The 24135-nt window shown below is 44.1% G+C and overlaps 1 protein-coding gene across 2 annotated transcripts in view; it reads left to right on the top strand.

The window, feature by feature from the left end:
- CCDC60 (coiled-coil domain containing 60) overlaps positions 1–24135 on the top strand; it is a 164052-nt gene that overhangs the window by 59052 nt on the left and 80865 nt on the right. For both annotated transcript variants that reach the window (XM_058691140.1, XM_058691141.1), the window contains one exon: positions 12792–12871. In XM_058691140.1, coding sequence (XP_058547123.1) covers positions 12792–12871 — 80 coding nt within the window. The remainder of the gene's footprint in view (positions 1–12791; positions 12872–24135) is intronic.

Here is a 24135-nt window from a genome sequence, read left to right as displayed (position 1 = left end):
TCTAACTCACAGCAGGTATTTAAGAAGTTTTTGAGCCTCTGGTCCCTCACGCAGTGTCCTAATGTGGCCCATGTAACCTGGCATTGAATTGCATCTTGTGGACAGCATTGTGGAAGCATTGCTTCATATCAAAGCAGCCCCGGACGCACATGAAGGCTCCTCCCCAGGGGAATGCAAGCCCCCACCAGCAATTCTGCATCTTGGCTCTTTTCCCTTTCTCTCCCCGTCCCCCCAGTCCTAAACTCATCTCTCTGCTTCTGCTATTCATGTGGAAAATGAGGTTAAATGAATTACTAACCCATGGAAGGCTGGGTTTCTTTGGACCTTCAGGGGATTCACTGGGATTCTGCAAAGATGTTGACTTCCATCTTCCTCCAGGAAGAGAGAAAAGAAACTGAGGGTGCATGGGGACGTATCCCCACCCCTCACACACACACATGTAAAGTGCCTGGCATGGGAATGGCAGTTGTGTGTTATGATGCTACTTTTCCTTCCTGGAACCATGGCAGACATTGCTAATCAATCCCAGAATTCTTCTGATGAGATCAGACTGCAGGGACTTCTAGACAGCCACTCCTACTAATGTAGATTGAATCTGGCACTGGAGATGCCCATTTGGAGATGGACAGAGCCCATCTGCCATGTCCAGCCTAACACATTTCCAAACACACGGGAGGTACTGAAAATTTAGGCATAATTTTTTAGGCATAAATTTAGGCATAATTATTAAACAGAAATGCTATTGGCAAAAGATGGTTGTTACATCCTGGGGCCCATATCCTGAAGCTCCTCCAGGACTTTGAATGACAGCCCATCATATGGATTCCCATTGGCTACTGCTGCCCAACAACCGGACTGCTGGCCCCTCATATACCTCGTCTTTCAAAAGAACTTGTGAGATTAATGTATTTGATTAAAAACAAAATTTCTTTTTTACTGGGTGGATATAGCACATTGGCTGCTGGCACGCCAGCTCAATCCCTGGGCTGATGGAGGCTCATTGATGCTGGAGGCCAATTTCCATTTCAATCAAGTGCAAGTGGAGGGTGGCAGAGAAAAAGATTGAAGGAAACTGGGACTTGACTGAAAGCTATGGCATCTACTGCCACCTGCTGTTATATCACTGCATCGCTACCATTTCTGACCATCTCCGGGTTGTTGATAGCCTTCATCTGTCCTTCGTGAGTTTATTTGAGAATAAGTCATTCAAGTTATATTTTGTCTTTATGATTCAATTTTTTTAAAGAAATTCCAGATACTATACAGTGATAATGATAGTAACGTCCTTTGATGTGTTTAGTTCACGAAGCCAAAATACCAAGCTGCCTCTTAGTACCCAACACAGCTCCTTGGATGAAGACTGGGCAGGTGACAGGTGGGAGCCCTGATGTCCAGAGGGGAGTGACAGACCTGGAGTCACACAGCTAGAGGGGCAAGGAGCTGGGACTCTGAATCCTCATATCCCTTCCGTATCTGTCACTCTCCCACCTCTGCTCTCCCCTGCACACCTTGGGGCCTGGCTCACACCTTGTCTGGCCCCCTCAAAGCATAACTCCTACTTTAGAAATTCCAGTGTGTAATGTGGATTTCACTGGAGGGTTCATGGAAGAGATGGAATGGAGGGTAACATTGAGCCCCATGGAGGAAAAATCAATAAAACAGTCTTTTCAGTGGTGCATTTTCGCTGGATGGGAGTTACCGCCTCCCTGCCCCAAGGCTCTCTTCCCACCCTCCATGATATATGACTCTGCATTTATCAACTGGAACCCTTCCTCCTCTCTCTGTGTTTCCCCAGAATCCGTCTTCACACTCCTCTCCCTTCCCAACAAATCAATCACCCTCCTTAAAAACAAGGAGGATTTAAGAAACGATGAAATAATGAAATGATGCTGTCTTTCCCTTTTACTCAAAGAATTGCAAAAGACTTTTTGAATTTTCAGGGAGGCTTAATGATTGAGGACTCAAGTTGTAACTACAGGAAGATTGGATGTATTAGAGTTCTCCAGAGAAATGGAGCCAATATGACACATATAGATAAAGAGATTCATTATAGAAATTGGTTTGTGCAAAGGTGGAGGCTGACCAGACCCAAGACCTGCATTTGGGAAGCTGGAGACCCAGGAGAGCCGGTGGTGTGCATTCTAGACTGAAAGCCTCCCAGCTCAAGACCCAGGAAGAGCCAATGTTTCAGTTCAAGTCCAGAGTCAGGAAAAAAAAAAAAAATCCAATGTCCCAGTTCCAAGGGCAATCACGCAAGAGGAGCTCCCTCTTACGTGTCTGGGGAGATAAGGCTTTTGTTCTGTTCTTCAGCTGATTGGATAAGGCCCACCCAACATTAGGAAGGGCAATCTTTGGGGCGCCTGGGTGGCTCAGTCAGTTAAGCATCTGACTTCGGCTCGGGTCACGATCTTACGGTTCGTGGGTTTGCGTCCTGTATCAGGCTCTGCACCACCAGTGGGATTCTCTCTTGGGATGCTCTCTCTCTCCTCTCTCTCTGCCCCTTCCCCGCTTGCACTCTCTCTCCCTCCCTCTCTCTCCCTCTCTCAAAATAAATAAATAAATAAACTTAAAAAAAAAAGGAAGGGCAATCTTTTCTATTCAGTCTATCAATTTAAATGTTAAACTCATCCAAAAACACCCTCAGAGAAGCACCCAGAATAGTGCCTGAGCACCTGTGGCCCAGTCAGGTTGACACCTCAAATTAGCCATCACATGGGGGTTCTATTCTTTGCTGTGATAGCTGGCCAGCTGTATGACCTTGAATGAACTTCCTCTGTGCTCTCCTTCTGTAAGATGGGTTTATTAATAACTGTCCCATTGGGTTGTTGGAAGAAGCAAACGAGAGTAAAGGCATAAAATGCTAAACACGGTGCTGATGTGGAACAATTCCACAATAATTTGTCAGCTTACAAGACTTAGCCACCTCCCCCTCCCTCCACCCAACCCCCACTCACAAAGCAAAGGAAGCCTGCACAGTCCACGTTTTCTGCAACCCTTTACATTGTTGCACAGCTAGAAATCTGAGTGTGTATATGAAAGATCATAGTTTCTAAAGGTAGGAAATGAATTCCAAATAATTGTAAACACTGCACAGATCAAATGAATCCTGCAGGCCACCAGCCTGACATCTCCGTCTCTCATTTACAGATGGGAAACAGACTCGCCTAGGTTTTACAGTCATAAACAAATAGGTGTGAATGTGTTCCAGTAAAAACTCCCGATTCACAAAAGTCAACAGCAGGCCGTGGTTTGCTGGCCCCTAGACTAGATAAGGGTGAAGTGGGATGGTCAAGGAGTGCAGGACACTAATCTCCACCAGGGATCATCCATGGGCCCTTGAATAAGCGGCTTAACCTCTCCAGTCCTGGGTTTCCTTTTCAGCAAAATAGGAATAAGAGTACCTCATAAAGGTTGTCATGAGGATCAAATAAACCAATGTAAAAAAGGGCCCCAACCCCAGACTCCCCATCCAGTCCCCAGGCAAGCTGTTGACATAGTCGGGGCATTGTCCCTCAGAGTGAATGTTGCTGGTGACAGATGTGGGTGGTGGTTTATAAGATTTGACACTGTGAGGGGTGCCTAGGTGGCTCAGTCGGTTAAGCACCCAACTCTTGATTTCGACTCAGGTCATGGTCCCAGGGTTGTGGGATCAAGCCCCACCTCGGGTTCCACGCTGAATGTTGAGCCTGCTTGGGATTCTCTCTCTCCCTCTCCCCTCCCCCTGCTTGTGCTCTCTCAAAAAAAAAAAAAAAAAAAAAAAAGATTTGACACCGTGGAAGGTGTGTCTCTTGGACCTCTTTCCAAGAAAGAACTTGCCACTCAACCCTAAGGACTGCAGGTAGCTGAGAGCCTCCAGCTGTTGGCACTTGTAGGACCTACCTCAGAGGCCAGGATCAACTCATCGTCCCCAGCTAAAGAACGCTGGCCATTTCTGCCCTACGTTTGGACTCCTAGTTTGCTCTAGACTTTGTCTAGATCCCCATCATGGTCTGAGGCTCTCTCTACCCAGTCTTGCTCTTTCCCTCTTTTCTCTCTCACAAGTTTATCCCAATAAGCCTCTTGCACTCCTGTCTCAGTGTCTGCTTCCCAGAGGCCCCAACAGACACAGATGTTGAAGTTTTCAAAGATTCCAGGTCATTTAGTTTGCAGAATGACCCTCACTTTTTATTTTTCTGATTGTTCCTTTCTGACCACATTCAGACTGGGCATTTGTGACAGAACGACAGTGTAGGTGGGGCTCCTGGGTGGCTCAGTTGGTTGAGCTTCCAACTCTTGATTTCATCTCAGGTCATGATCTCATGGGTTTGTGGGTTCGAACCCTGCATCAAGCTCTGTGCTGACAGAGATTCTGTCTCCTTCTCTCTCTGCTCCTCCCCTGCTCATTCTCTCTCTCAATAAATAAATAAATAAACTTAAAGAGAGAGAGAGAGAAATACGATGCAGGTGATACTGTGTCCTCCCCAGTGCATTGCTTCAGGGCACATGACATCAGTTTGTCCCATCACTGGTGATGCTGAGTGTGCTCACACTGGTTCAGGAGGTATCTGCCAGAGCTTGTCTTTATGCAGGTACCTTGTTCCCTTTGTAATTAACAGCTAATCTGTAGGGCTGAACCTTGAGACTGTGATATATTCATCTCGTCATTCAGCAAATGATGGATTGAACTCAGGGTCAGACACTGTGTCAGAAGCTGGAGATCAGAAGCTTTCTTCCCAGGAACCATTGTCATCCTTCTCTTCCCCCAGAGATTCCTGCTGCTTATTCTGTTCTTAGGGTCCCAGCATAAGACTCACTCTTCATCCCTCCCCTGGTTAACCATCCCCTTTTCCCTACCCCACTACTCTCCAGGGCCCCAATATTCCCCAGGCGCCCCCCACCTCGTTTCTCCTGGGAGGTGAGAAAAACAAGAATGGTTAAATCAAAATGCTCTAAAGGATGTACCCTGCCTTCCGTGAAGAAATTCTTTAAAAAATTCAATAGCACACTTCCTATTTCAGCTTGAAGCGTCTACATGGGAATGAGGTCACTAGTTCTGGGTCATCCCTACATAGGTAGGTACGTGTCTTATATGTTTAAGAAAAAAAAACACCAAAAACCAAAAACCAAACAAAAAACCTCATTCCTCCCAAAGGAAAGTGCCGGTCACCATCATAAAACCACCCAAAGTTTAAATATCAGTCTGCAAACTATGATCTCTGGTTTCATGCATATACCCTTGCCATGGATCCTACCCACTCTCTGCCTATTTTGTTCTTTACAGCTTCTCCATAAGGAGTCTGAAATTTGCTAATCATCTTCCTTGCTCCTCAATGCTCTCAGCTTTTCAAATGGTCTCCCTTCCCCCTCACCACTTGACAGAGCTTCCCAGCTGTTCCCCTGATGTCTGTATCAGCCCAAGTACATTTAGCAGGAATTCATTTCCATCTTAATCTGATTCTAGGAAGTAGATCATATTTTAAGAAGTAACAAAGATGGGTTTGGAACATTCTTTGATAAAAAGACAGAGAACAACAGATATTTAAAAGATCGGCTTGCCAACAAACCATTCTGATGTTTCGCCATATAAAAATTTTTGTGACAAAATCCGGTGGGCAAGCTTTGGAGGCAGTATCTTTAAATTAATAGCTAGCAACTGCTATGCCTTATTTAGCCCCCACTATGCAAAATGGGAATCAGAATGAAGTCATGGTTAAGAATACAGGCTCTGGGGGGCTCAGTCGGTTAAGCATCCGCCATCAGCTCAGGTCATGATCTCACAGTTCATGAGGTCGAGCCCCATGTCAGGCTCTGAGCTGTCAGCACAGAGCCTGGAACCTGCTTTGGATTCCGTGTCACCCTCTCTCTCTGCCCTTCCCCTGCTCATGCTCTGTCTCTCTCCGTCTCAAAAATAAATAAAAACATTTTTAAAAAGTTAAAAAAAAAAAGAATACATGCTCTGGTGTCACTTGAACTTGAGTTCAGACCCAGAATTTGCCATTTGATAGCATGTTGTGTTCACTTTTCAAAGCCTCAGCTTGTTCCTCTATAAAATGGGGATAATAATATGGCAAGGTCTAAATGGAATCATGTATATCAAATGAAAACACACTTAGAAGAACAATGTATGGCATATAGATGAACAATAATGTTGTTGGTAGACAGTATTAACTCCATTTCACAGATGGGGAAACAGACTTGGGGAGGATATGCAACTTGCCTAAGTTCTTCAACTCCTAAGTGACAGAGCCAGGACTCAAACCTGGGTCTTTCAGACAAAAAAGCTCTTTCTTTTCATTCCTGCCACCTCCCACTTCTCAGCTATCAGGTTAAACCAAATCGCTTCCAAATGTTACTATGAATCTGAATATTCACAGTACATGAATATTAAATGTGAATGTACCTGCCCCCAAACCAACCCCAGCTAAGCCTCCAATGAGTTGTGTTCCTCCTCTCCCCACCACATTTATCAGCGTTTAACCTGACACATTACAGGATGTCATGTGGTGTTTCTCACAGACGCTGTCAAAGACTCATTTATAGATCAATCAGAATAAGGACACACGCTGTAGGAAAATGTGGACATGGCAGAGATTTGACTTTGTTTTCCAGGAAACAAAGAACGAAGGCATCCCCTACACTCTACAAGTCAACGGAATAAACCGAAGGCTCTTAAGGCCAATGGCACTCCCGAGGGAAGCAAGGATAGAAAACTAAAGTCAACAGTCCCAGGATGGTTTTTAGTAATCTTGGCTGGAAGTAGTCCCAGAAAGCAAGGCAAAGGACGTCCAAAGGGATGGTGATAGGGTTATACTTGACTTTTATTTTCTCCCAACTTTTTAAAAAAATCTTTTCTTGATTTTCCACAATGTTCATTAGTTAGTTTCATAACCAGAATACAATCTTAAACATAGAGTTGTATTGCAAACATGTTACCAGGGTAGGGAGACACATTCATCAGTGTCAGCAGGGAAGAAATATTTAGCATCGGTTTGTTTATCCGGGATAAGGGCTTAAAGTGTGTGGAGCACAGAACATACAAATTTTGGTGCAAGAGGAAGTGGGCTATGAAGATCTGGAATAGATGATACAACTGACCCTTCACCAACACAGAAATTAGGAGCACTGACAGCACCCCCCCACACACACACAGTATCAAAAGTATGTATATAACTTTTGATTCCCCCCACAACTTAACTACTCATAGCCTGCTGTTGACCAGAAGCCTTACTGGTAACATAAACAATCGATTAACACATATTTTGTGTATTACATGATCCTTAAAATAAAGTAAGCTAGAGAAAAGACAGTGTTATTAAGAAAATCATACAGAAGAGGAAATACACGTACAGTACTCTTCTGTACAAAGTCCAAATAAAAGTGGATGTACGCATTTCAAACCCCTGCTGTTCCAGGTCAGCTATACGTCCCAGGGAAAAGAAACTGGGAGAAGTAGGAAGGTTCTGGATACTCTAGAAACCTGCATTGTGATAATGATTTTGAGAGAGAGAAAGAATGATCCCAATTCTGGAAAGAATGATCCCAATTCTGGATATGCATCTCAGCCAAGGAAAATTCTAAGAACCTCAAACTTAGGACCCAAAGATAAGAAATATCCAAAGTTACCATCTGCAAAGGGATCCGTATAAATCAGGAAAACCAGATTTATAGTCCAAAAATACCTGGTCAGCACCCAGAGCATAAACTATAACCACAGCCATTTGATGTTGGCCCTCATTTCCATTTTCATTTCCTGCTCCCACGGGGGGGGGGGGGGGGGGGGGGGGGGGGACTGATCCTTGCAAACTACATTTCCCAGGTGCCCTTGCCAGCTGGCTTCCCGAAGAGGAAACTGGAGGGTCAGAGGAAGGGAGAAGCCAGAGTATTTCTCTCCTTCCCCCACTCAGCTTCTGGTGGCAGCTCCCAAATGAAACTACATCTCCTCCACGAGCCCACCTTTTGCCAGGTGGATTGGGCTGGATTGGGCTTTTGAAGGCTGCCTCTCTCCTTAGCCCCTCCATCCAAGCTAGGTTGTCAATCTCTAGCTTGTCATGCCATCCCTTATTTAGCTTTTCAATTCTTCCAACACCTTTGTGATTGCTTCCCTATATTAAATTCCCTGTATTGAACTATCTGGCACGAATGAGCTCTGTTTCCTGCCTAGGCCCTGCTAAAATAATCTACTAACTTACATCATTTTAGCCTAGTGTGCTAAAATAATCTACTAATCTACATCACTCCAGACTCCGATTACTCAATTTAAAGCAGCCCTGATAAGCACTGGGTGTTGTATGGAAACCAATTTGACAGTAAATTTCATATATTAATAAATAAATAAATAAATAAATAAATAAATAAATAAAGCAGCCCTGAAAACTTACACTTAGCTCATATTGATAGAATCAGTCAGAATTGCTTTCCAAACACGAACACGCTATTATTTTATTGGACAATTAATAAAGGTAAATTATTTTTATTTTTATTTTTATTTTTTTAATTTTTTTTTTTTTAATTTTTTTTTCAACGCTTTTTATTTATTTTTGGGACAGAGAGAGACAGAGCATGAACGGGGGAGGGGCAGAGAGAGAGGGAGACACAGAATCGGAAACAGGCTCCAGGCTCCGAGCCATCAGCCCAGAGCCTGACGCGGGGCTCGAACTCACGGACCGCGAGATCGTGACCTGGCTGAAGTTGGACGCTTAACCGACTGCGCCACCCAGGCGCCCCGGTAAATTATTTTTAAAGAAGAGAAAAAGATGACCCAAATTAAAAGTTACCACTTACCTATAATTCAAACATCCTGCAATAATATCCCTACTAACAATTTGTTACATTTACTTTCAACCTATTATGTTATTGCATATATACCTTGCCATATATCATTACTTTATTTAATTTTTTTAATGCTCATTTATTTTTGAAAGAGAAAGAGAGAGCACACGCAGGGGAGGGACAGAGAGAGAGAGAGGGAGACACAGAATCCGAAGCAGGCTCCAGGCTCTGAGCTGTCAGCACAGAGCCCGACAAGGGGCTCGAACTCACGAGCCTTCAAGCCGTGAGAGATCACGACCTGAGCCAAAGTCACAACCTTAACCGACTGAGCCACCCAGGTGCCCCTATATATATCATTACTTTAAAATATAATTTGTATTAGGGGCGCCTGGGTGGCGCAGTCGGTTAAGCGGCCGACTTCAGCCAGGTCACGATCTCGCGTCTGTGAGTTCGAGCCCCGCGTCAGGCTCTGTGCTGACAGCTCGGAGCCTGGAGCCTGTTTCCAATTCTGTGTCTCCCTCTCTCTCTGCCCCTCCCCCGTTCATGCTCTGTGTCTCTCTGTCCCAAAAATAAATTAAAAACATTGAAAAAAAAAATTAAAAAAAAATAAAATAAAATAAAATAAAATATAATTTGTATTAGTGTGTATGTATTTTTAGAAATATCTACAGATTTTCATGAATATGAATCTTAAAACTCTCTAGATCTAAGTTCTTTACATTTTTGTGACATGTGGTTTTACTTGAAATTATATTCCTTTCCATAGCAACAAATATACATCGATAGCAACATTAACTAGTAGCACCAAATTCAAATGCATTGTATGCCATCACCTGGATAGACCATGATTTATCCCCTCAACGCTCATTGTTGGACACTTAAATGTTTTTCACTATTATTACTACTGTTGTGATAAGAATCCTCATGGATAAATCTTTTTATCCTTGCTGAAAAATTTCCTGGGTATAAGTACAATTGCCGGGCATGAGCGTATGTGTTTTTAAGGCTACATATACACATGGCTAAACTGCCCTCCAGAAACCTGTAAAGATGGTGATTCTTGGATGTCGTGTGTGCTTTTAATTGTGCTAATATCAAATAGTGTTGGTAAACGTCCTGACAACCGGAACTCCCTCATTCAATGCCATTATTACTGCTGGCTTATTATAATTGTAATTAAATAATAGTCACTTCCTGAGCGACTATTGTGAAAATCGCTTTCTGAGAATTCACTGAAATGATGACATAATTGCAGGGATTTGGGGGCTGGATCTTGTCCTGCTAAAGTTTTGTGTCAAGTGGAGGGGACAACTTGACTTTACTGCTATAAATTGGTCAGCACCAGCCCTAATCAATACAAATTTTCTTCTACAGGCAACTGTCAGTAGGCAACATTTGGAGACGGAGGGGAATGTGTGAAATTTGGACAGTATCATATTTGCTTCTTGAGGGGAGTAAAACTTGAGACATTTAAGAGAATGATGTGTAAACAATTGTGACTTCAAGCAGGGTTTCAATCTCGTATTTTCAAATTATCGGGCAGGGAAGTTTGAGTGTGTGTGGTTTTTCATTGTTCATAAATATTTTTAATTTACAGTATCTTTTAAGAAAGTTACTTTGGTCCCATAGGGAAGAGTTATAGAAGGTTCAGAAAAAGAGAGGAATTAGGAAGATAGGTAACAATGACTTCAAACTTTGATCTCAACATGGCCAATCTCATTGGTTTCACTGCGAAATGCACCAAAATGGATGTCATCTGATGTTGATCACACAAGAGGGGAAGGGAAGGGAAAAGACGATGAGTTCTAGTTAAAATAATTCTTAATTTTTTTTTTAATGTTTATTTATTTATTTTTTTTTTTTTTAAATTTTTTTTTTATTTTTTTAATGTTTTTTATTTATTTTTGGGACAGACAGAGACAGAGCATGAACGGGGGAGGGGCAGAGAGAGAGGGAGACACAGAATCGGAAACAGGCTCCAGGCTCCGAGCCATCAGCCCAGAGCCCGACGCGGGGCTCGAACTCACGGACCGCGAGATCGTGACCTGGCTGAAGTCGGACGCTTAACCGACTGCGCCACCCAGGCGCCCCAATGTTTATTTATTTTTGAAGGAAAGACAGAGTGTGAGTGGGGTAGGGGCAGAGAGAGAGGGAGACACAGGATCTGAAGCAGGCTCCAGGCTCTGAGCTGTCAGCACAGAGCCTGACATGGGGCTTGAACTCACGAACCATGAGATCATGATCTCTGAGCTGAGGTTGGGGCACTTAACCCACTGAGCCACCCAGGTGCCCCTAGTTAAAATAATTCTATCTATTGACGGGCTTGGCACACCCAAGGGAAGACATTTTTCGGATAGAAATCTTATGGTCGTGGGTAACAGAAAATCTAACTCAAGCTGGCTTAAATAATAAAGGAAATGTTCATGAAAAGCCTAGTAAAGCCTGATTAGTTCAACAAGGCACCAGGAAACAAGTTTTTCTTTGACTCTCCTGTCTTCCCCCACATCTTCAACTAGAGGCAGGTGCTCCTCATGGGCACAAAATGGCTGCCAGCAACTCCCACAGATCATCTGCTCCTCCAATTATAGTCAATGAGGAAAGAGGACTTCTCCGCCTTCTCCTCTTAGAGGATCTAGGAACCATGCTTTCTAGAAGCCCCTGGCAAATGTCTGCATGCATCTCATTTGCCCAAACCACATCACATGACCATTCCTTAACCAGTCACAGTGATGGGGGATGGGCTGTGCTGTTTGGCTTCAGCCACTCAGGACCACCCCTGCTGCAAGTGCCCCATGGGAGGGGGGCGGGCAAATGGTCTAGTGAGGGAGCTAGTATCACAAGGGAGAGTACTACATATTGTAACATGACTTCCCAAAGAACTCAGACATCTCCGTATGTCAATATATATATTTCCATCCTTATACCATCATCACATTTAATTGCTGTATACTATTCCATTGTTTAGATGCACCATAATTATTTGACCTGTCTTCTATTGTGAAGACAAATAGGGAGTTGCCGTGAGTTTCCTCTTACAAGCAGCATCCCAGTGAGTGGTTTTGCTGATGGATCTCCGTGCCCATGCAGGGATATTCCCACAGGACGCCTGACAACAGAAGGATCATTATACCCTGAGGCAAGCACACTGTGGCAGCATTTAGGGTGCGCTGACACATCACCCTTCAGAAAAGTCACCACAACGTATTCTTCCACCAGCTTCATTGAAACCACCCATTTTCCCATAATGTCTTGGCACTTCCTTTGGTTAAAAAAAAAAAAAAAAAATTAGTACTACAGGCATTCATTTCCAGGCAGGGTAATCCAGATAATGATCTTGTTGTTCCACTAAACTGGGGCTGAGAAAAGTGACTCTTATATTAGAATACAGTTAATTTAACACTCTTCTTTACATTGACCTGGTATCCACCTCTGAGTAATGAATTTAAGTCTTATGAGGTTTCCCTTATGGCTAGGCAAGGCCAATGATTACCGGAAAGGCAAAGAAAAACCCATAAACAATCACCTCGTTAATTCACTCATAAAACCCTGCTATAGGGGCAGCGAGGGGGAAAAAGTACCATTGACAAGATTCACTTCTCCAAATCAGCTGCCTACACTGCCAACAATGATTATTAACATTTCATTCTTTGCTTTGCTTTGAGTATAATGTTAATATCAAGAGCCTCCATTTATCAAAGGCTTGCTACGAGTCAGGAATTTGGCGATGAATTGTCCCAAGGTAAGAATTATTCCTTCTCTCTGCTGAGAAAGAGGCCCAGAGAGGTTGAGCAATTTGTCTGAGATCAAACAGCCAGTCACCAGACAGAACCAGGGTAAGAGCTCAGGTCTGCCTATCTCCAAAGCCCTCGTTGCTTCCGCTGTGCACACGGCCCCTCTCTGGTGTAGAGGAGGTCACTGTGCTGCCCAGGACCCCTTCCAACCTGGTCAGAGATCTTGGATGAATGCCTGAGCCTCCTGCAGCCTGGCTCCATTCGTAACGGTGCACTAACACTTTTTTCTTTCACTTCTTGGCTTCCCATCAGGTCCCAGACAAGCCGATGAAGAGCATCAAGTACATGGACAAGGAAATCATAAACCTCAAAAAAGACCTTGCACGAAGCCGGTGAGTGAGCCCGCAAGGATTAACCCATAGATGCCCTGACAGAGATGAGCAGGCTACAGGGTGGTCCCTACGAGTCCTTGCTAAATCCCAAGGTCCCCAACACTAAACATTAAGCAGAAGACTTGCAGGAGGGTGTCCCTTGGCTGGACTTTCCAGAGAGTATCTTTACTGGACTAACCTCTCCACTAGCTGCCAATCACTGCCTAGAATTCCCTTTGCGTTCCTTCCTGGACCTGAATCCAACTCAAGACAGTTCCCATGTGCTCCAGAAAAAATCTCTCCTTTTTACTCCAGACGCACATCACGGTTGCCCAGAGTTAGACAGACCTGGTCTCAAACACTGGCCTTGCTACCTGGCAGCTGGTAACGTGGCAGAACCTATTGAACCTCCCCGAGTCTCTGTGTCCTCATCTGTAAAATGAATATGATATGAGGTTGTTAGAAGGACTGGGTGAAATAAAGCAGCTAAACTGCCCCTTGTGTGGCCTTTAACACAGTGCCATCCCTATCCAACCTCCCACCCCACCCAACCCCTTCCTATAAAATAGCATGAGCAAACTGAGGTCTAACCCTATCTTAGTCATCTCTGGACGGTGAGCTGGGCTTTTTCTCCCTCTCACCTCTTAACTCTGTCCTGGGGCCTGCAACGTTCCAAGGTGGGATCATAAATGGGACTTTTGGCAAAACACCTCAAGGCACGGGAAGAGATGGAGACTCTCTGAGCACAAAACACGTAAAGATGTGCTGAGAGGGGGGTCATACAGGCAGTGTGGAAGGCCCGTTTATCTTCTGTGTCTCCCACTCTGAGCCAGACCACAATGCAAGTCAGGGCAACACATTCTCGTTCTTCACCTCCCTCACCCGGAAGCTCCCTCTGTCTCTACTGCCCATCTGCGTCTCCACACCTTCCCCGTCCAGGATCACAGCTGATGGTACTGGATGCAAGAGCCCAAGAGGGGGCTGCAAGGTGTGGGCATGAAAGGTGGGGAGGAAGAATGGCATGAAGGGACGAAGGCACGCATCAACACCCCCTGTCCGGGAGAAACGTTAATTGCAAGCTGTGCGTGTAATTTTAAATTTTTGAATAGCCGCACTACTATTGAAAAGTAAAAAGAGACAGGTGAAAGTAATTCTAATACCATATTCTATTTAACCCAACATAGCCGAAGTGTTATCAATCATCATGTAATCAATATAAAACATATTGATGAAATACTCTGTTCCATTCTTCATACGTGATGAAAAGTGACAAAGTGATACAAAATGAGCAGTGAAGAATTACACTCAGGGCACACATCAGTTTGGACCAACCACCTTTCAGGTGCTCAGTAGTTACTATGGACTGAATTGCACACCACCCCCCGATGCACATGTTGAAGCCCTAACCCCCAATGACTATATGTGGAGATAGGACCACTAAAGAGGTAATTAAGGTTAAGTGGGGGTTCATAAAGGTGGGCCCCTGAATCAACAGGCCTGGTGTCCTTATCAGAAGAGGAAGAGACATCATCAGGAAGGTACTGTCTGAAAGCCAAGGAGAGAGCCCTCAGGAGACACCAACCCTACTGACACTTGACCTTGAACTTCCAGGCTCCAAAACTGAGAAAACAAATGTCTGTTGTTTGAGCCATTCAGGCTGTGGTATTCTGTGATGGCAGCCTAAGCAGACTAATAGTCAATGTCGAGGTAATCCTGCAGAGAATGTCCCCAGCTCGAGAGCAGATGGACCTCAGTCTCAGAAGCTCGTGTAGAGCTGAGCGCAGGGATGGCATGTGAACTTGGGTCTCAGAATTGAGGGCTGAGACCCACAAGGACTCCTCCATTACTTGTGGACATACTGGCCTCTAGAGTATTTGAACCCAGGCTCGAGAGGGCTTTTGAGGCTCAGGCCCTGGGAACCTTAGGGGGAGTAGTGTCAGAAAGTCAAGAGCTACCTGAATGGGGGCAGCAAAGAAAGAGGCTCGTGTAGCTGAGAAAGAACGCCTCAACCGGGATCTGTACTCTGCTCCACGGCCATGCCTGGAGGACATTCCAGGCTTCAGAAGGAATGGTGCAGCACAGAATTTGGATCAGAGGTGAAGTTCAAAATACAGAACCATCTGTATGTCATGGGCACCAAACAATCGGAACAGACACCGGCCATATACAACCATTGTAACCAGGTTGGTTCTTACCAGCTGAATATTATCAATCTTGAGGTAGATGATTCTGACCCAAAGCCTCAGCTGCAAATATATACCAGAATCTTGGGAGCCTGAGAAATGAGAGTTTCCATATTAATCTGTATCCTGTAGACAAACAGCTGATAACTAACCAACAGATGGCTTGACCAACAGATGATAACCAACAGATGGCTTGACCTATGTAAATTCCAGATACCAAGACTCAACCCAGCTCAAGGAGGGCGACAAAGCTGAGCCAGCTCAAACCAGAACTGAATGCGAAATCTTCAGGAAATTTGCAAGCCAGTTATTAGACACAGCTACAGTTTAAAATTCAATGATATGAACTCACAATTAAATGCATCACATTAAAACAAAGGTAATAAATACTCAAAACCCATCACTTCCTAATGATGCCATACATTTCACTCTTCTCTGTGCTCTTGACGTTATTTCTGGTTACGGTATCTGTTTGGTGGAAATGTTGTAGAACAGGAGCGGCTGCAGGCAAATGTCTGCCCAGCTCTACATTCACTGACATCACGTCAGTAGTAGCTCAAAATCAGCCACAGTGGAAATATTCACGGCACAGAAATCCACAAATGCTACAAATCAGGGCTTATTTGTACCCCCCTCCCTTCCCCCGCCAAGAGAGATGGTTGTGGAGCATTCGCCGGCACATCCCTGGGGACATGCTTCCTCTCCCCCACCAACCAAGGTTGAACTTTGGACTAAGCCAGCAGAACATAGGGGCTTTAGTCAAAAGGTGATAAAGACAGTGGCTTTTCTGCCACCCCTGAGTTGGCAGGCCGAGACTGTCACTCCTGCCAGACGCATTTACCATGGCTCTGAAACTAGCTAGAATTTAACATCCTCACTGGACAGGCTTAGCCTGTCCAAACGCTGGACATGAAAGAGAATGTGGGAAAGGCCACACAGAAAAGCCACAAGCAAGAAAACAAGAAACAACAATAAAGTGTTCCACCTGGCCACGCTCTCGGATTCCACTGACATTTAAGGAAACAGTGAGTCCCCTTCAGAAGGAAACATCCTGTTTTCCAGGGGAAATCTCCTTCCCAAGAGATGCAAACCCTGTGTGCCCATCTCCCAGTATTAAATGAGGCAAATTATTAGCAAAGAAGATGTTGTCTTTCCCACTTACTGTTTTTCAAACCCACTTCGCCGATTAGACTTTAGCCTACCTTGAACCAAACACCTTGACTACCTCCTAGATTTTTTTTTAAATGTTTATTTATTATTGAGAGACAGAGAGACAGAGCATGAGCACAGGAGGGGCAGAGAGAAGGGGAGACACAGAATCCAAGGCAGGCTCCAGGCTCGGAGCTGTCAGCACAGAGCCCGATGTGGGGCTCGAACCCACGAACCGTGAGATCATGACTTGAGCCGAAGTCAGACGCTTAACCGACAGAGCCACCCAGGCACCCCGACTACCTCCTAGATTTTTATTTAATACCTCAGCCCTCTTATAATTCAATGACACCATCCCCAGTTTCATGGCCAGTTTAACATGATGCTAGAAAGAATAAAAACCTAACTGCTTTCCTCCTCGCCTGCTCTGCCAGATGTTCGGTGGCACCAGGCAGCCTGCCACGCACTTGCTCTCGGAATCTCTCCTAGTGGAAGCTGACAATCGCGGTGTCCGCATGTGCCCAGTTCTTGGATGACTCATGAAGCCGATAACCTATCTTTCTCCAAAGCTGCTGGTGCTTTTTATTGCAAGTGTTTTAAGGAAAACAAACATCTCTGCAACTACAACTAAAATATTGACCTGGGCGAAGTTTAGTTAGGTGAAGGCAACTGCAAAGACACAGTGAGAAATTACCGCCCTGCCCCCTCCCGCCCCCCCACAAGTTCCCCAGCAGGGTACAGATTACGCAAGTGTTTGAGATTTTGCTTTAGAGCTCCATTTGGTAGACAGCTGAAGCAAGGCAGTTAGAAATAACAAAGGTGGAATTCTGGCAAAGGAAGCAGCTTTTTTTTCTTTGTAAGAGGTTAGGCACTTCTTGGTTCTTCCTCAGTTTTCTGTGGTCACTCATTTTCATCAACATGAGAACTGGGCATCAGGTCTCATTTTGAGACCTGATATTGAATATCAGGTATCACCAGGGATATGCCAGGCATGACTGGATATACTGGAGACACGGCAGCAAACAAAACATTCAAAATCCCTGTCCTCAGTGAACAAGAGGCAATGGTGTGCATTAAAATGGGGCAAAGACAACAAACAAGTTAGTGAGTGATGAAATAGGATGGAGAAGGGAGTGTTGGTTATATACTATGAGAGTATAAAACAAGGTGATGCAGGGCGCCTGGGTGGCTCTGTCAGTTAAGCATCCAACGTTGGCTCAGGTCATGCTCTCACGGTCTGTGAATTTAAGCCCTGTGTCAGGCTCTGTGCTGACAGCTCGGAGCCTGGAGTCTGCTTTGGATTCTGTGTCTCCCTCTCTCTCTCTGCCCCTCCCCCGCTCGTGCTCTCTTAGAAATAAATAAGTATTTTTAAAAATTAAAAAAACAAAACCACCAAGGTGATGCCTATAGCCTGGTGATGGGGAGAAAGCTGCTATTTTATCTAGAGTGGCCAGAGGAGGCTGTTGTGTAAAGGGGGCTCTGTGCCTGACATCTGGATGGTGAGAACCATTCACATAAAGATATAGGAGGAAGGTGGGTGGAGGACAACAGGTGTATTCCAGAGGAAAATAGTGGATGGGAGCCAAAGTTGGAACAAGCTGCAAGTGTTAGAGAAACAGAGAGTAGCCAGTGTGGCTGGAGCTGAGTGAGAGAGGGTGAGAGAAGCAGTCAATGAAATTAGAGAAATGGACCTCGGGCCTCATAGGCCATGGTGAGCGTTTGGGTCCTAGTCTAAATGTAATGAGAATCCATTGGAGGGTGCTGAACAAGAGAAGGATATGATCTGATTAAAACAAATTTTTTTAATGTTTATTTATTTTTGAGAGAGAGAGAGAGAGAGAGAGAGAGAGAGAGAGAGCGCCTGAGCAGGGGAGGGGCAGAGAGAGAGGGAGACACAGAACCCGAAGTAGGCTCCAGGCTCTGAGCTGTTAGCACAGAGCCTGACACAAGGCTGGAACCCACAAACCATGAGCTCATGACCTGAGCTGAAGTCAGACACTTAACCAACTGAGCCACCCAGGCGCCCTGGCTATGATCTGATTCTTAAGAGAACATTCCATATGCTGCATAGAGCCCAGTTGAAAGGCTGTAAGAGTTGACAATGAACCGGGGCGAAGTGGGTAGACTCGGGATTTATCTAGAGCCACAGGACTGGCTAATGGATTGGATGTGGGGGACAAGGGAAAGGCAGGGTCAATGTGCTACAATGACTCGTCGATACCTCTGCTTCCTTCACTAGGATATAAGATCTACCATAGCCTAGACTATATCATGTCCACTGTCACAGTTCCCAAGTGTTTGTTGATGGGATGACTTAATTCTTTATGAGGTAACAACGTTTAATAAGGGACATTCACTTTGAGATATGCTTTGTGTCGGGGCTGGTAAGTAGAATGAGTTTTTCCCAACTTTTTTTTTTTTTTTCCTGGACACAATTAGAGATGAGACTAATAAATTAATTAAAAGTTAGATCCAGGATGGTAGGTAGGCAGCTCGTGTACTCCCACTTCTCTCTCCTGTGTCCAAGGCAGACATCACTAGTGGATCACAGCACTCTTTCAGTCTGAGTCCAGATTTGGTCTTGAAAATCCTCTATGCACAGGCTGTAATTTATTTGCCATCTCAAAAGGAGACTCTGGTGTCTATAATGACACCTTATTAACTCCATTTGAGGGTTGGCATGCAAGAGACCAACAGGAGGAACAGACCTCAACCAAATCCCTTTAGGAATGAGGCTGATTTTTAATCAGTGGATTTAAATAGCTGGAAAAATTATTGTTGACCTCAGACATTCACTGGCGGTTCTCAGCAACTTCTACGTCCCACCATTCAACACCCAGGACCTCCACGTCCACAGCCTGTAACTCAGAACGTCTTCATTTACAAGTTCAAGCCTGACTTGGCCCACCAGCCCCTCCCCCTGACTTGAGACTTGCCTCAAAGCCCCAGAATTGTTTCAGAAAAATGGATTTACATGCTGGTCAATGCCTCGGATGCAGGCAAAGTTAAGGCTTCTGAATTGCACCTTATGAATCATTCAAAGAAGCCCTCAGTGCCTCCCCCCCATGTCACATCATCCCCACACCCTGCAGCCAGCGGGTGGACTTTAATGAGTCCCCTACATGTTCCATAAAGGCAAGCACTTGGCCCTGCGTCCTTAGCCCAGAACTGATAAACACAGCCGCGTGCCCAACGGGTAGGTCACCGCTGTGGGCTGGAGGAACCTGGCTCAAGTTAATTGCATTTTTATCATCTTGAATGTGACCCAGAGGCCCTGCCCATTTTTTTCTCTGTTACTGATGTCTTCGTGTGTCTTTGACACCTCTAGTTAACTGTAGATCGAGGGCAAGTTTTCTTCTCTGCTTTTCTTACACCGCTCTCCACTGAGGGTAGATATCTTTTTAATTCTTTTCCTTGTGGCTAGGGCTACCTCAGAGGATCACACGTAAAAATTAAAAAAAAAGAATTAAAAGACCATGTTTTCAAATCTAAGCATCATAGTAACTTGAGCCCTTGAACCTTTGGCTACATAAGGATTCGCACAATACTTTGTTTTCTGAAATTCTTTCCCAGATGACAGGCAATGTGCTCAGTCTTATAGTTAGGCTTGGGGCCTTACATAATACAGTTGGAAGTGCATTAGCTTTGGAGTCAGCGATGGATTCAAATTCCAGTCCAGCTCTACCAGCAATTAGCTAGGCGTCCATGAACAAATCAGCTCACTTCTCTAGACCTCAGTTTCTTTATCTATGGTATGGGATACAGAGATAACAAGATCTGCTTCACACTGTTGCTGGCATTTGTGAGAACAGAGATGGGTGAGGAATGCAGGAATAAGTCAACAAAAGGTAGTCTTTGTTTTTTAGCTGGTTTTGTGAGATCATCTGAAAATGTTCACAGGCAGTGACAAAAAAGCGTCAACGTTGGAGACAAACAGGCCCAGCCCTGTCCCTTATCTGCTAAGTGGTCTTGCTCTGGTCATTTTACCTCCCTGAACCTCAGTTTCTCATCTGTAGGATGGGATCAATGTCTCCTTCCAGGGATTTCTTTTTTTTTTTTTTTCAGTATATGAAATTTATTGTCAAATTGGTTTCCATACAACACCCAGTGCTCATCCCAAAATGTGCCCTCCTCAATACCCATCACCCACCCCCCATCAACCACCAGGGATTTCTTTGATGAGAACAAAAGGAGACAAGGTGTATCATATCTTCTATTCCACTTTGTTCCTTCCCTTAGCTCTTCTAATGCTCTGATAACAGAGATGAGACCAGGGAATTCAGAGTTGCCATTTACAAGCCACATACTGATGAACAAACTACGTAATTTCTCTGAGTCCCAGAGTGGGGACTGCATAAATACTTTCTCCCTCTCACAGGGCTCTTGTGAGGATTAAATGAGTTAATACATGCGAAGCATTTAGAACAGTGCCCGACCCATGGTAAGTGCTTGATAAATGGTAGCTGTGTATCTTACATCATCCGTGTACCCTGAGTGACTGTAACTATTTTACAATATGATCGCGATCTCATGGATTCCTCCCTGTCCCTAGTCAGGGAGCTCCAGGCACAGTGCGGCATGAGATGCAGGAATACCACACCCAATCCCAGATTCTGAACCTTGGAGGGTTATGTTTTAAGGCCAGCTAGAGCCAATACGATAGGGAGAGGTGGGGAGTCAAGATGGATAGTTCGTAAGTGGAGACTGTGCAAATCAGCGGTTAGTACTGGATTTCCAGATTAATTTTAAATCTCTTCCTATGGGGATTGTTGAACAAGCCATTACTCTAATGGATGTAACCACAGGCTGCACAATAAAGCACTAATCCACCACTTAGAGCAGACGCTGCATGCATTAAGCCCTGTAATTTTTAAAAATTTTTTTATTGAAATATAACATAATACAGGAAAGCACACAAATGATTAAGCTCAATAGACTTTCACAAAACGAACACACCCCGCTAACCCACACCCCCATCAAGAAAAGGAACATTACCAAGCCTCCCCCAGAAAGCTTCCTTGTGTCCTCTCCAGTCACTACCCCACCCCCAACCCCCAAAAATCGCTATCCTGAATTCTGAGGCTGAGATCAGCTCCTCTTGTTTCAAACTTTACATAAATGAAATTGTACAGTTGGAGCTCTTTATATTATCAGGTTGTTTTCATCCAACATTATGTTTCTGAGGCTTATCCATACTGTCTCACAAAGCTGGATGGAGTTTGGTCTTTCTCAGGTCCCTTCTAATTTCCATTCGGTGAAGATAGCACGACGCATTCATTATGGTATTGATGGACATTTGGGTTGTTTCCACTTTGAGGGGGTACTATGAACAGAGCTGCTGTGAACATGCTTGTACATGTGTTTTGCTGAACATACGCATTTCTGTTGCACATATACCTAAAAGTGGAATTGTTGCTCATCGAGTTTGCACATGCTCAGCATTACTAGATACTTCTGTATCCCAAGCCCTATTTTTTAAAAAATTTTTAATGTTTATTTATTTTTGAGAGAGAGAGAGAGAGAGAGAGAGAGAGAGACAGGGCATGAGCATGGGAGGGACAGAGAGAGGGAGACACAATCTGAAGCAGGCTCCAGGCTCGGAGCTGTCAGCACAGAGCCCGACGCTGGGGTCGAACCCACAAACCATGAGATCATGACCTGAGCTGAAGTCGGACACTTAACCAACTAAGCCACGCAGGCGCCCCCCCCCCCCCAAAGTCTATTTTTTAAACAACTTTCAAAACATATACCAATAAGACAATCTTGAAAAACTAGAAAATACAGATCAGTAGATATAAATAAGTAACGGAACCACACACAAGTACATCACTAAGGAATGATTATTCATATTTTGGCATATCAACTTCCAATATTTTTCTATACAGACATGTAATTTTAGTAAGGCAAGAGAACCACTCTGCATGTACCATTTGGTAACCTGATTTTTTTTATTCAGCAACAGATTATGAACATCTTCCATGCAATAAATGCACATCTACAACTCCATTTTTTAAGGTTTTTAGTATGAAAATGTTTAGATATCCATAAAGGCAGACAGAATAATATAATTAATATGTATTAATTATATTAACAATATATATATTGTTAAAATATTAACAATATTAACAAATATTAACAATATATAGATCTTTTTTGAGAGAGAGAGAGAGAGAGAGAGAGCGAGCAGGGGAGAGGGGCAGAGGGAGAGAGAATGTTCAGCAGGCTCCACTCTCAGCACAGAGCCCTTAGTGGGGCTCGATCCTATGACCCTGGGATCATTACCTGAGCCGGAAACAAGAGTCAGACACTCAACCAACTGAGCTACCCAGGCATCCCTTCCCCCATTATTTTCAAGCATTTATTATCTTATCTGTAAATATTTAAACGACTATCTACAGAAGAACTCTTTTTATTTTTATTTATTTTAATTTTTTTTAATGTTTATTTATTTTTGAGACAGAGAGAGACAGAGCATGAACGGGGGAGGGGCAGAGAGAGAGGGAGACACAGAATCGGAAGCAGGCTCCAGGCTCTGTGCCATCAGCCCAGAGCCCGACGCGGGGCTGGAACTCACGGACCACGAGATCGTGACCTGAGCTGAAGTCAGACGCTTAACCGACTGAGGCACCCAGGCACCCCAGAAGAACTCTTTTTAAAGTAAAAACCATAATAACATTACCACATCTAAAAATTAGCAATAATTCTTCAATATCAAATATCCATTCAAGCATAACAACCATCTTAATAGCTGTGTAATATTCCAGTGTAAGAATGCAGCAAAATTCACCTAACCTATTTCCTATTGCTGGATTTCTTCATTATTTTCAATTTGGTCCCGTTATATAAACAGTGCTTAGAGGGACATCTTCAGAGTTAGATCATTATTACTTTAGTTGCTTAGGATAAACTCCTAAAGCATGCATCTTTAAGATTCTAGACCCTTCACTGAAGTCTTCTACATTTACACTGTGTTTCAGTTCTGAAGAGGTAGCTAATTCAGGAAATGTTTGAAACAAAATGAGCTTCTCTCACAAGAAATGAGAGAAAAGCAAGAAATACACGGTGAGAGGTTGAAAATACTTGACACATGACTGTGCACTTTTCGCTTTAGTAGTCTTCAGCAGTGGGGATGGGGGGAGCAGTTTATGGAAAGCAAAATGAAAACATAAAGTGTTCATGAAATAAACCCCTCCTAAATTACTGGCAACATCCAGCTGAGCCACAGATAGAACCAGGCTGCATCAGTGAGATCATTTCCCATCCCCAGGATTCTTCATGTAAAATATCTGCCCTACTTACTAGCACTTCCTGTAATCCCAGCCCCTCCAGAAGTGACTGTTGTCACCCAGATGAGCCTATTGCCCGGGGCTATAATCCATGCACCTTTTGCAAAGCAAATGAAAACTTTGACTTTTCCTGAACAGACTATAGTCTTTGACCACATCTTTGCCTGGGTCTTTTCTGTAGCGTGAACTAACATTTTGCAGTCATGATTTCACTTAAAAGTAAAAAAAAAAAAAAAAAAAAGCAACAACAACAACAACAAAAACTGCATTAAAAAGCCAGAAACCCCACAGGTTCACCAAGCTCATCTCAGAACACCTGAACTGTGCTCAGGAGCAACACTTGGGATGCTAGACCAAAAATCATCCGGCCGCCCACTGGGAGAGAAGTGACACTCTGTCATTTGTCCAACCCACACCCCACGGGAGCGCAAAGCAATAACAATAATAAAAATAGCAGGCAGTTCACACTCTGTTATTGCAAAATTAATGCTCGTAAATATATTTCAACAGGTATTCATTTCCTCATGACTCTATTCCAGAAATGGATAAGAACAAGAAACACCTTTAAAACCAGTTTTCCCGTCACCTACCCTTCACCTGATCTAATGTATTGACAGATAGTATAATATGTGATGGCTTTTGGAACCAGCCTGAATCCTGGCTCAGC

Source organism: Neofelis nebulosa, chromosome 11 (assembly GCF_028018385.1).
Source record: "Neofelis nebulosa isolate mNeoNeb1 chromosome 11, mNeoNeb1.pri, whole genome shotgun sequence".
Classification (NCBI taxonomy): Eukaryota; Metazoa; Chordata; class Mammalia; order Carnivora; family Felidae; genus Neofelis; species Neofelis nebulosa.
The sequence above is the reverse complement of the archived record's forward strand: the minus strand, read 5'-3'. Positions and strand labels throughout refer to the sequence as shown.